We start from the raw sequence: 14,104 nt of genomic DNA on the forward strand, positions 1-14,104 counted from the left end.
GCTGATGAAAGTCACAGATGATCCAGTTAGTAAAGTTAGCAGTAGGTGACTTTAAATAATTATGATTAATATAAGGAAGAAAGTAGAGGATAATTTAAATAGATTAACTAAGGAGTGGGGAATTTTACTAGAACATTAGAATAAAAAAGAATTGAATAAATTTTCTATAATTTTTAAAAACAAACAATATCTGACATATGGAATTAAATGAATAATTTTAACAGCAGATTAGACATAGGAGAATATTGTATTAGTGAACTGGAAGACCAGTCTGTGGAAAATATTCAAACTGAAGTACAGAGAGGAATTGGACAGGGTAGATAAAAGAGTATGAGACACACATAACACCTTCAAAACTCTAACTCACATACAACTTGAGTCTCAAAAGGACAAGAGACAGAACAAGGCAGAAGCTATATGCCTAGTAATTATCACTGAAACTTTTCCAAAGTGATGAAAATTATCAACTCACCGACTAAGAAGTTCTGCAAACCTCAAATATGATAGATAACCACACCAGCACGTTATAGTCAGACTTCTGAAAACTGGTGGAAAAGGAAAAAGTCTTAAAAATAATCAAGTAAGAGAAAAAGACATAACCTTCAGAGGGGTAAAAATAAGATCCACAGCCAACTTTTCAAGAGAAACCACAAACTCAGGAGACAATGGAAGAATCAGTTAGAACCCAGATCTTCCTGCTCATTCACTTTGTGTCTCAACACAGTGGTTCCTCTGCCATGCTGGAAGAAGACAGAAGTGCAATTCTGGAAGATGACAAAGCTGCTGATACATTGGACCGGGGACCCAGATATCCCTTGAGAACTTCCCTTAAAGAAGGGGAGAGTTCAGTGTGTGTGTGTGTGTGCGTGTGTGTATGTGTGTATATATATGTCGTGTATATTGAGATCCCAGCCCTTCTCCCCAGTGTCGGTATTTCTCTTTGCATATATTTTATATGGATTTCGGTGTACACTTTTGTGGTATCTAATCAGCTTACAACTAGAACCTTAAGGATAGTGACACTGGTAGTCACTCCAATACAAAAAAGTCCCGCCCAGAGTAAGTAATGATGGCTGGTCTACAAAGCAATGTGGGTGCCCAGCTCCAATGTTCTTGCAGTTCCCAGTATGAACAACACAGAGTGAACCAAATTAAATAAGAAACTTGGAAGGCAGAGAGACAAGAAATTACGATGAATGTCTTCTGAAATTAGAGACGATATTACCACCATGAAACAAGGAGAAAAGAAACATTCAGAATATTTAAAAAGCCTTCATAGATTATATTGAAAACATGTGATCACAGAAATAAAAAGATCCATGGAAAATTTGTAAATAAATTTGATAAAAATTTCCCAGAAAGTTGAATAAAGACTAAGAGATGAAAAATGAAGGGAAATAGATGAATGGTTAACACACTAGGCCCAGGAAATAGAGGCTCCAATACAGGAGAGAGGGAGGAAAACATTCCTGGGATGAGAGCAAAGGAAGATAATTGTGGAACTGTTGTGCAGCGGGCCTTGGGAGCCACCAGTCCAGGCTGGAGTAGATGATACAGTTACCGAAGGCATCTTTCCAGGAGGATATCAGTAATGGGATGTCTGAGGTGTCTGAATGCATTTAGACCAAAAGGAGACTTACATTTCGGTATGGGGGACAAAAAGATAATAACTCCATAGAAAAACAAGAGACAAGTATTGACTCTAGGAAATGTATAATTGTTTTGAGAAACAAGATGTAGTAAAATCTTATTTCATGGCCCATCTGTGAAGAGTATTTGCATAGTTATAAATATGTAGGCTCTGCATATTCCTGCAGAATCATCATAAATCAATACTGAGAAAGTGGGGGAGGGAGCATGCATCTATGTTGATGGTGAAAGAGGGATAAAGTAAAAAGGAGCCAGTAAATAATATTTCTAACTGAAAATACCAAGAAACAGCAGTAAAATATTATTAGTTACAAATTTGGAGAAAAATACCAGTTAAAGGGTTGAAAGTTTTTGCTTTAAGTAAACTATATAGGCTGTATGACATAGAGGGCTTTCTTTAATATTTTATTTTAGATCTTGTAGATTTCTTTACGAATTGAGTGTATGTTTAACTTCAGCTAAAAATAGTATAAAGATGATATTATATTCATAAAGTATGAAGGAAATGACATGAAAAAGACACATCAGATCAATAAAGAAGTCACAAAAAAATAGGGACATGTTCTTTCATAGATATAGTTCATCGAAAATCATTAAGGAACAAATTAGAAGATTATAAAAATGACTTTATGAGGAAAGTAGATTTTTTACACAAATCACAAGGTTAACAAAGAGAAAGTGTTAATTATATGAAGATTATTTTTATCACTAAGAAAAATAGAATTGCTATTATATAGACGACAAAGATAAATAGATATATAAGAGAAAACAGGCATACAAGAAAACTGCTCCAATTATAAAACAAACAGGATTATTTTGAGTAGTTGAGTCTAAGAAATGAAAACAACAAATTTGGGTGGAACATAAACACCACAGTCTATTTGTGTGTAATTTCTCAGGCTTTATTATAGTTCATGATAAAATCAATTTTCCGTAATGTCTATTTTGTTTTTCTTCAACAAGCGATCTTTCTTGTACAGAAGGGAATATTTTGCTGGAGAAATGCTCATTGTTTCCCTTCTGTATGTCTTTGAGAATAATGCTAAAAGCAAGCTCAAATTTCAAAATGCGTTATTTTAAAAAATATTTTGTCTAGAATCTGTTAAACTTACAGTTTTCAAGAATTGTCGTTTATTTGTTTCTTTGGATTCTGATTAAGTGATTTTTAATGTATCCCCTTAAAAATATGTATTGGCACATTGTATTTGTACATATTGATGGGATAAAATTGATGCTTCTGTACATATATATTTGGCATAATGATCAAATCTGGGTATTTAGCTTATTCATCACCTCATGCATTTATCATTTCTTTGTGGTAAGAACATTTGAAAGCCTCTCTTCCAGCTATTTTATAATATATTATACCTCCTAGAAACATAAATGTATGCTACAAAGAAACATGTATCTATGTGTGTAAACTTAAAAAAAAATTAATGATATATTTTGGGAAGTTTTTAGGAGTTGATATTTATGGTGAAGAAATAGGAAGTTCAGGCATTCTTTGAATCTATCCTCAAGTTCTTTTTAAAATACATTTAAGTTCCCAGCACTTTGGGAGGCTGAGGTGGGCAGATCACAAGGTCAGGAGATCGAGACCATCCCGGCGAACATAGTGAAACCCCGTCTCTACTAAAAATACAAAAAATTAGCCGGGCGAGGTGGTGGCGCCTGTAGTCCCAGCTACTCGGGAGGCTGAGGCAGGAGAATGGCGGGAACCCGGGAGGCGGAGCTTGCAGTGAGCTGAGATCCGGGCACTGCACTTCAGCCTGGGCGACAGAGCGAGACTCCATCTCAAAAAAGATGTAGCCTTTTTTTGGTGTAACCTATTTGCCATTGAGGATTTTTTTTTGTTGTTGTTGTTGTTGTTTTTGTTGTTTTTGTTTTTTTTTTTGAGACGGAGTCTCGCGCTGTCGCCCAGGCTGGAGTGCAGTGGCACGATCTCGGCTCACTGCAAGCTCCGCCTCCCGGGTTCACGCCATTCTCCTGCCTCAGCCTCCCGAGTAGCTGGGACTACAGGTGCCCGCCACCTCGCCTGGCTAGTTTTTTGACGGGGTTTCACCGTGTTAGCCAGGATGGTCTTGATCCCCTGACCTCGTGATCCGCCCGTCTCGGCCGGCATTGAGTTTTTATCACTTGCCAGTGAGCCTTAAGGGCTTGCATAATATGATTTTACTCCTGTCTGCTGCTCACATTAAAACTTCTCAAAACAGATTTCAATGACGTTTCACATTTTGAGATACCTGATGCTTATGAATTCGCTGCCTAGAATTTATCAACTCTGAGATAAGAGGCTGTCTTTAGAGAGTTGTCTCTGAGACAAATACCAAGTGTGACTTTCTTCCGTTTAAAATATTAAACATTACCTTTGGTGAAGGGAGTCATTTAGCTCATGTAACTCATGAGAAACACTTGGCTTGTAAATATAGTTGTCAGAGTTTTTTGGAAGTCACATATAAACCAGTCAGTTCTGGCCATTAGAAAGAATATAAGTTGTCTGAACATATTATCTGTTTAGTAGTGTATTAGCTTTCTAGGGCTGCCATGACAAATTGCCACAAATGTGGTGGCATAAAACAACTAAAATTTTCCTTTTGCAGTGCTGGAGCCTGGAAGTCAGAAACTGAGATATCAGCAGGGCTCCACTCCCTTTGGAGGCTCTAGGGGAGAAAAGTTCATTGCCTTTTTCAGTTCTAGTGGTTCCAGGTGTTCTTTGGTGTCTAACTCCAATCTCTGCCTCCGTTTTCACATGGCTTCCTTTGTGTGTCTGTGTGTCTAATATAGCCCTGAACTTTCTCTCATAAGGATACTTGCAACCGGATTTAGGATTGGCCAAGATTATCCAGGATGATCTCATTTTGGGATTCTTAATTACATTTGCTAAGATCCTTTCTCCAAATAAGGTTACCATTACTATTACCATTACCATTACAATGGTATATATCCCAAAAATTAGATATATATTTTGGGAGACCACCATTCAACCCAATTCAAGTAGTATTCGGGAGACCTTTAGAAGAAAATATTGCTGGGTTTATGCCTCTTTGTTTGGAAGAGATTCTACCTACCCATGGTGACGTAAGGCTACACCTTGTATTATGGCTGTAAGATTTGTTCTAAGTTACTACTCCTCTTTTTCTCCGTCTCAGAGTTTCTTGACCTCAGCACTATGGAAATGTAGGTCAGATAATTCTGTGTTGTAGGGGAGTGTCCTGTTTAGCACCCAGGACATGGCATTTGAAATGAGGAGAAACGGCCGGGTGCGATGGCTCACACCTGCAGTTGCAACACTTTGGGAGGCTAAGATGGGTGGATCACTTGAACCCAGGAGTTTGAGACCAGCCTGGGTAAGATGGCAAAACCCTGTCTCTACAAAAAATACAAAAATTAGTCAAGTGTGGTGGGGTGTGCCTGTAGGTCCAGCTACATGGGAGGCTGAGGCAGGAGGATCACTGGAGACTGCGGAGTTTGATGCTACAGTGAGCCATGATTATGCCAGTGCACCTCAATCTGAGTAACAGAAGCAAGACCTGCCAAAAAACAAACAAACAAACAAACAAAAAACAGGAGAAACAAGAAGGTAGAATTTCAGTTTTTTGTTCATGTTTTGGATGTCATTTCGGTACTGTAATAATATCTGGAGGTGACAGCATTGGGAACTTCTGGCTCTTATTAGAGCAGGGCCCCTGAGGGACCTCAAAACTCTTCTGTTACTTCTCAGCTACATTTGAATATCTGAGGTCCAGCCCCATCAGGGAAGGAGATGTGAAGTGTGGCTCTTGTCTGTGCCATTTGGAGTAAGCACACTATGTTTTCCTGAAAATATGCTTTAGCATTTTAGAGTTTCAGTTGGGAGAGCAGAGAAAGGTGCTAACATTTATGGCCTCCTTCCCAAAACCTGTTCAAATGACAGATGTTTGTAAATGATCAAATTCTGCCCAAGTTTATACCTCAAGGGATGCTTAAAGTTGACATCTGAGCCCAACGCTGGCAAGGTTGACTTGGGTCATTAGTAAAGATTTTCTGCCAAGTCCTCCTCTCCCACTCCACTGGTCAGCACCCCACCCAAGATAGAAAGCTGGTGAGAATGCAAGGTCAGCTCAGAGAAAGTCCCCTGCAGGAGACGGACATGAATTCATCATCCCCAGCTTGCCTGCCTCCTGGGTGTTTGCTTGATTTCCTCCAACTGAATTCAAACCTTCCAGGCACATCTCTACTTGCTATTTCTCTTGCTCGGCACCAAACGTCTTCTGTTTATTCTCTCCCCCAACGCCAATTCCTGCCAGGTATTATTTTAATCTTCTCCCCTCTAATGCCAGGCTCCTTCTTCACCTACTCTCTTACCTGCAGTTCTAATATGCTTTTCCTCATACTGACAGGATTAGACTAGATGAACAGATGATCTCTAAGGGCCCTTTCAGCTCTAAGACTGTTGAGGTCTGCACACACATTAGCTAGAGATGTCCCCTTCTTCTGAACAGTGATGCCCACCATCAATGTCTAATTAATACTGAGAGTGCCGCAAATCTAACTCACTCTGTGCTTTTAATGGCGGGTTGACTGTGGGCTTGGTTTATCAAGCCTGTCCAAATGACTAACTGGATGGATATTATGCCCCTAAAAGCTCCATAAGGGAAGTATCCATCTAGACTGATTACTTCTCTTCAACAGCGGGCAGAGCTGAAGACTGTGAGAGTTCATTACTGAAATGCTGTGATAATGGCGTTTCAAAATCTTGTAGGAATGGGGTGTTTTAAAATGTTTGACGATTACCTTCCTTCTTTAGTAAGGATGTGACTCGGTATATATTTAAAGCTGCAGGCCGCCCACCGCCGGGTGGAAGGCCCCGGCCGGGAGCCGAGGAAAGGGGAGGGCTCCCCAGACAACTGGGTCCGGCGAGCAGTTGGGGACAGGCTGAGTCTGCGTGCTGGCAGAATGTCCCTGGCTGCTTATTGTGTCATCTGTTGCAGAAGAGTAGGAACCTCTACTTCCCCGCCGAAAAGTGGCACACGCTGGAGAGACATCAGAAATATAATAAAGTTTACTGGATCACTTATTTTAGGAGGTTCTCTATTTCTTACATATGAAGTTCTGGCCCTGAAGAAAGCTGTGACATTAGATACTCAAGTGGTAGAAAGAGAAAAAATGAAGTCATGTATATATGTGCACACAGTTTCTTTAGATAAAGGAGAAAATCATGGTATTGCCTGGCAGGCAAGAAAAGAACTTCACAAAGCAGTAAGAAAAGTGTTGGCAACATCCACCAAGATACTACGGAATCCATTTGCTGACCCTTTTAGTACAGTTGATATAGAAGATCATGAGTGTGCTGTGTGGCTGCTCCTATGGAAGAGCAAGTCAGATGACAAAACCACGCGACTCGAGGCTGTGCAGGAGATGTCGGAGGCCCATCATTGGCATGATTACCAGTATAGGCTAATTGCTCAAGCCTGTGATCCGAAAACTCTTATTGGTTTGGCACGAAGCAAAGAGAGTGATCTTCGCTTTTTTCTCCTACCACCTCCTTTGCCATCTTTAAAAGAAGATTCTTCCACTGAAGAAGAGCTCAGGCAGTTGCTGGCTTCCTTACCTCAAACAGAGCTGGATGAGTGTATCCAGTATTTTACATCTTTGGCTCTTAGTGAAAGCAGTCAGAGTCTAGCTGCTCAGAAGGTTAGCTCATGTATTCACTTCAGTAAATATTTTTGAGTGTCCACTCTTTCCAATGTATTGTGTCAGGGGCTAGCATTCACCCAGTAACTGAGTAAACATGCTAACTTCTGGTTGTGTGCCATGCCCTGGGCTGGATGTCAGGGATGACAGGGAGGCAGGTAAATAAACAGTCACAGAGTGTGTAAGAGAGATAAAGGTGATTTCAGGAGCCCTTCACTCTGCTTAAGAGGTCATTTACAGCTTCACAGGAAGTAACTCTTAAAATTTTATCTTAAAGAATGAGGGCCGGGTGTGGTGGCTCATGCCTGTAGTCCCAGCGTGTTGGGAGGCTGACACGGGTGGATCACGAGGTCAAGAGATAGAGACCATCCTGGCCAACATGGTGAAACCCCATCTCTACTGAAAATACAAAAATTAGCTGGGCGTGGTGGCGCATGCCCATAGTCCCAGCTACTTGGGAGGCTGAGGTAGGAAAATCGCTTGAACCCGGGAGGCAGAGGTTGCAATGAGCCGAGATTGTGCCACCGCACTCTAGCCTGGTGACAGAGCGAGACTGTCTCAAAAAAAAAAAAAGAATGAACAGGGCTGAGCGCAGTGGTTGACAACTGTAATCCCAGTGCGCAGTGCTTTGTGAGGCTGAGGTAGGAGGATTGCCTGAGGCCAATAGTTTGAGACCAGCTTGGGCAACACAGCGAGAACCCCCATGTCTATAAAACATTACAAAAAAAAATTAGTTGGACGTGGTAACATGTGCCTGTAGTTCCAGCTGTTTGAGAGGCTGAGATGGGAGGATTGCTTGAGCCCAGGAGATTGAGGCTTCAGTGAGCTGTGATTGTGCTGCTGCACTCCAGCCTGCGCAATAGAATGAGACCCTGTCTCAAAAAAAAAAAAAAAAAAGAAGAAAACAAGGCTCTCAGTGAATACTGAATTCTGATATTCTTGGGGTGCAAGTTATTCTTTATAAAAATCTCATACCTCTAAGAGAAATCAGAACGAATAACCACCATTATTAACTGCAGTAACTATGTAATCTCAATGAGAGGAACGTATTTTGTCAGTAAAAAAAATCACAGTATTCTATATTATTTGACCAATTAAATGCATTTTCTCATTTTTCCCTTTTATGAGAAATTAGGGACACATCAGTAGACAGGACTTGTCTAGTATACTTTACGTAATTTCCCCTTTTGGGCCATGTCTTGGAATTGCTCCAGTGAATTATAGTGGTGTTTTCTTTTTGAAGCTGAGAGTTCCGTCATCTGGCCTCTATACCCTTTCTGTACACTGACCTTCTTATGCTTTTAAATTCTGTTCCCAAAGTGGCTAGAAGGTGCCATGGTTTTTTGACAAGATATCCCTGGCTCTTTTTGATTCTTCCTGCCCTACGAGATATGGCTGCTTCTCCAAGGAGATCTGATTCTTCTTACAGGAAAAGGTTAAGAGTCCAAAACCCAGGCACTAGGTGTGCGTAATAGTTCTTCATGAAGGTAGAGCTGGTGGACCTTGGGGGCTCCTAGACACCTAAGTAACAGAGCAGAACAATTACCTTTTTCTTAAAAGGTCTTAAATTTATGGTGATATTTCCAATTCAACTAGTTTTCTTTATAATCCACATACCATAAAACCCTTTAAAACTATACAATTCATTCGATGTTAATATACTCATAGAGTTGTATAATCATTACTCCAATCTAATTCCAGAATATTTTCACCATCCCCCAAAGAATCCCTCTAACCATTAGCAGTCACCACTCATTCCCCTCTCCAGCCCCTGGTAACCACGAATCTATTTTTCCTATGGATTGGCCTGTTCTGGATATTTCATATAAATGGAATCATCTAAAAAAAAAAATAAATAAAGCTGCAAAAATGTCAGCTACCATCACAGTCTTGAAAAAGAACCTTAATCTGCAGATATTTTCCATCAAACTCCTTATTCAAAACTCTATGTCAAAGAGAGAACTGACCTTGTAGTCGGTATTCTTAACAATTGAACCAATCAGTACAGCACTAGAAAATTAACCTATGTAAGTTTTAAAAATTACTTATGTATTTTTGTTTATTTAGGAAAGAACTTTTTTAAAAAACTTAAAAGGTAAAAAAAGGACTTGGTTGTGTTGCTTTTATTCTACGCATCTGTATTAGTTTCTAACACCTGCTGTAACAGAGGAACAAAAGCTAGGTGGCTTAACACAACAGAAATGGATGACCTCACAGTTCTGGAGGCCTGAAATCTACAACCAAGTGTTGGCAGGGCCGTATTCTTCCTTAAGGCTCTATGGGAGTCTTCTTCCTCGCCTCGTTAGCTGCAGGTGGTTGTCAGCAATCCTTGGCATTCTCAGCTGGTACACACATCACCACTCGAGCCTTTTGGCCATCTTCTTCTGCATGTCTTCACATCCTCTTTCCTCTATACTTGTCTGGCTCAGCATCCAAATTTCCCTTTTTTATAGGACACTACTCATATGGATTATGGCCCACCCTAATGATCTCATTTTAACTTGATTACCTCTGTAAAAACCTAATTTCCAAATGAGATTATTTGTTAGGTACTGGGGGTTAGGACTTCACCGTATATTTTGGGGAGGACACAATTCAAGTCACAATGACATTAGTATAATTTGTAATGACTAGGGGACATTTTTGTCTCCTAACTTTATAACTATATATTCTTTAACTCTATGTGTGTTTGTGTGTCTGTTAGTTTATATAGGCTGTTTTCCCAAATACCCTAGGTTGGGTAACTTGTAAACAATAGAAATTGGCCAGGCATGGTGGTTCATACCTGTAATCCCAGTGATTTGAGAGGCCGAGGTGGGCAGGTGGCTTGAGCCCAGGAGTTCAAGACCAGTCTGGGCAACATGGGAAAGCCCTGTCTTTACTAAAAATACAAAAAAATTTAGCTTGACATGGTGGCATGTCCCAGCTACTCGGGAGACTGAGGTGGGAGGATCACTTGAGCCTGGGAGTTTGAGGCTATAGTGAGCCAAGGTCATGCCACTACACTCCAGCCTGCAATTGGAGTGAGACACTCTCTCAAAAACAAAAACAAACAAACAAACAAACAAACAACAGAAATGTATTGCTCACAGTTCTGAAGGCCTGGAAGTCCAAGAACAAGGCACCAGCAGGTTCAGTGTCCGGTGAGGGCGCACTTTCTGCTTCACAGAATTAACCTTCTCTCTGTGTCCTCACCTAGTGGACGTGGTGACTGACTGAGCTCTCTGAGGCCTCTTTTATCAGGGCATTAATCTCAATCAGAAGGTGTCACCCTCATGACCTAATCACCTCCTACTGGCCTTGAGAGGTTAGGATTTCAACATACGAATTTCTCAGATGACACAGTCATTCACACCATAGCTGTGTGCTCCTGCAGGCATAATTCCCCCTTTGTGGAATATTTGAGTTGATGGAAAAAAACGTAGGAAAAAGCATATATGTGTATATACACACACATATATACACATATGTATGTGTGTATACCTATGTGTGTGTGTATATATGTATATACACACATGTTTGTGTATATATAGATATATATTTTTAAAATTGAATTTGTCACTTTCCAACATTCAGCTATTATTGCATTTTCTTGGGTGACCGCCATCCCACACTGTTTTCATGCTTTTCCCCACCCCTTTAATTTTCTCATAATGGAAGCTCAGCTATGCTGGTTTTCTTCTCTGAGTTTTAACCGCACCTTTGTTATTTCCCGTCATTCTTTGCTCTGGTTGTCTCCCAGAAAGAGATCAAGAAGCTTCTGCCCATAGTAACTTAGTAATCCATTACAGCTCCCTAAGGAGATGCTTTTATATCTTTTTTTTTTTTTTTGAGATAACAGTTTGGAGCATAATGTCTCACCTGTAGGAAGTATGCTGTTTCTCCTTCCCCTTATCCTCCTTTTCTGCCTATTATTACTGCCTGTACAAATCCTGAAGTTTAAAAATTGTAAAATACTACAGAAGACATATTTTCATAAAGAAATCCTCAAATTTAGAAACCAAAAGCTTTTACTTTTTGACCAGCCTGCTTTCTGAATGATGTTTTATATTTGGTCCAAGACTTTCTTAAATATAGATTCCTTTTTGTAATTAGAGAATAACAGGTAACCAAATTAAGCTTGAGCATAGAGGTGTGAAATATGTAATTAAAAAACATTTTGGCATTATAAGATTTGACCACATTAATTGTTAAGCAATGCATTTGTGAAAAGTACAGTATTTCAGATAGAACACAGAGACTTTTCTATTTACATATAAAATTTATATTTATAGTTATAAATTATGTCATATCATGTACTTACAGCTGATGCAAGGAGGATTCCTTGTAGATATGTTACATTTAGCTGCTTTAAAAAGAAAATAGTGTTTTACCAGTTTTTGACAAATCACAGTTTACCACAGCTGGTTAAATATAGTTAATGTATTTGACGATTTCTAGCTCAACTTCAAAGATATGATAAGCCTGTAAATGGATATACAGATAGTAAATTAATTATACATTTTATACACTAAAAGCCTTTTTTTGAACTTTTAAAATGACTGATATTTTTAGATTCTATTTCTTTCCTTCTGTGGGGTTCAACTCTCTATTTTCTTGCCCCAATTACACATCCCTTTAAGAATTAACATGATTGTGTTTGTGATTTTAAGTCCTTAGTTATCATGCATCACATTAAAATACCCCTTAGTTGATAAGTAATTATCTGGTTGTTTAACTGGTCGATCGGGGCTGTTATTTGGCATATGGAGACAAAGTGTCTTTTTTGATTATTCTACCTAGAATTAAAGAAGCATTGAGTGATATTTGGATGAGAACAATGATTTCCACTCAGGTCTTCTGGATGTGTACAAGATAGTTCTCTGAAGATATGTAACAAAATAAAGAGGTTAAATTTTCCTGAATCTTACGCATATAATGATGATCATAGCTAATACTGAGTTATTATTTTATGTGCAGCTCTATGGTAAGAGCTCAGCATGCATTATTCCATTTAATCTTATCAGTGCTTATATTTGATGGGTATCATCTTTATCCTGATTTTGCTTGAGGAAAACAGGTCAGCATCAAGTATCTCTAGCCTTGGTGCATTCCAGATTAGCTCTCAGACCACCTGGCTCCAGCTCACACGCTGTTAACTTTTTGCCATAAACTCGGAAGAGCAGAAAATCCTCCTCCTCCTCCTTCCCCATTACTTGTCCTTCTCCCCAGTCACTCCCATGTACCACTTAGACCACTATCAAATTCTGCCTAGCCGAAGATTCAAACATTCAGTGTGAATTATTTGGTTTCTCATCTTTCTCTTTGTTCACTTAATTCTGAAAAGTAGATGGGGTTTGCAAACCAGAATTCCAACTCACAAAGGGGAGTTTAATCCTAGGCACTGCCTCTGTCAATAGCATCAGCATTACAAAGGGCAGTTAGGACGAGAGGCTTACTGCCTTTTGAACGTAGGAGTTCTAGAATCTGTTGATCATCAGATTCACCCAAATGGACTTTTAATAATGGAAATTCCCAAATCCTTTCTGTGCTTACAGAATAAGGATTTGGGGGAGTGGGAATCCCTGCTTTGAACATGAACCCTGGGAAACTAGAGCTCTGGAGCCTTTGTGGGAATGGACCCTCACAGGGGCTGTGAAAATAGTGTATCTGATCCGAGAAGCACTGGAGAGTAGCAGGGAGAGTGGGTTTTGAGGGGCTAGAAGTGTAGGCCAGTTGTAGGGATGGAAGACAGGAAGCTGTACTTTGGCCCTAGTGATCTTGAGTGATGGTGAGGATTCCAGTCGAACTGTCTAGTGAGTATTTGAAAGGCAAGTTTAGAATTCTGGTGGTGGAAGAGAAGGAGAGGGATAAAGGAGGAAAACAGAGCAAGTGAAAGTGGATGAGTGAGAGACATAATGAAGGAATGAATGAATGAATTGTTGAACCAGGTAGATCTGAAAATGGGGCTGGATTATTGGCTGGTTTGGAAGCCATTTCTTCATTGAGACCTCTCAATGTAAAGGAAGAGTGGATTGTCTTCCCCGTGGGGGAAGTGTTTAGAAGTCCAGTGTCCCTGGACAAAGCAGATGACACATGTGGTGCTTGGATTCTGAGTGGTTAAGCAAGTAGAATGCTCAGTAAATCTAGGGAGAGTTTTTTTTGTGAAGGCATAAGGATAGCACTGGGTGTTGAGACATTCCAAGTGGAGAGTTCAGCACAATAGGTGTTGACATGAAAGAGTCATGACACCCATATTTGTGTGAGGAGCAGGCAGGGGAATCCAGGAAGGAATGGAAGGAACAGAGCTTTAGCATCCATCTCGTGGCATCTGGCAGAACTGTGATTTTTGAAACGAAGGCCAGGGTCCCCTGCCCCATTTTTGGACAGCTTTGCTGATGTGGATGGAAAGCAGCTCATGGTTGTGCAAGTCCATAGAGTGAGGCAGGTTGGGGGTGCTGGGGCTTATACTGGAGGCTTAGTGCCTATGAGGCACTAAGGAGTCACAGCACTTTGAAGTCCCAAACCCTGAGTGGCTGCAGCCGAGCTGAGAGGCGAGGTGATGATGTGCAGGAAGGCCAAGTGCTGTCTGGTCTTATTTCAAAGACAGGGAGACAAGATTTGGAGATCACCCATTGCTGTATGTGACGTGAGCTTTTGTTCCCTGTTTCATTTTCATGTCTCTCCTTTCCCTTTAATTAAATGATTCATTAAAATTTAATGTGTTTTCAATTGACTTACACCACTATTGGCAGAGGGACTACCTTGTGGTAAATCACGGAGGATATAACTGTATGGACTG

At 40.2% G+C, this 14,104-nt stretch overlaps 2 protein-coding genes across 5 annotated transcripts in view; both read left to right on the forward strand.

Annotated features, from left to right (window-relative positions):
• The window catches only part of SEMA5A (semaphorin 5A), a 512,129-nt gene that overhangs the window by 243,631 nt on the left and 254,394 nt on the right, over positions 1-14,104 (forward strand). The gene's annotated exons all lie outside the window — the stretch shown is intronic.
• LOC126956830 (protein SERAC1-like) lies at positions 6,478-7,899 on the forward strand. Its single transcript, XM_050794073.1, has one exon. It carries the CDS (start codon positions 6,586-6,588, stop codon positions 7,357-7,359), a length of 774 nt encoding a protein of 257 aa, XP_050650030.1. The 5' UTR covers positions 6,478-6,585; the 3' UTR covers positions 7,360-7,899.

The sequence above is a fragment of the Macaca thibetana genome, chromosome 6 (assembly GCF_024542745.1).
Source record: "Macaca thibetana thibetana isolate TM-01 chromosome 6, ASM2454274v1, whole genome shotgun sequence".
Lineage (NCBI taxonomy): Eukaryota > Metazoa > Chordata > Mammalia > Primates > Cercopithecidae > Macaca > Macaca thibetana.

Bases quoted from the DNA above. Each gene is read 5' to 3' on its own strand.
- LOC126956830 (XM_050794073.1), top strand. From the start codon at position 6,586: ATGTCCCTGGCTGCTTATTGTGTCATCTGTTGCAGAAGAGTAGGAACC.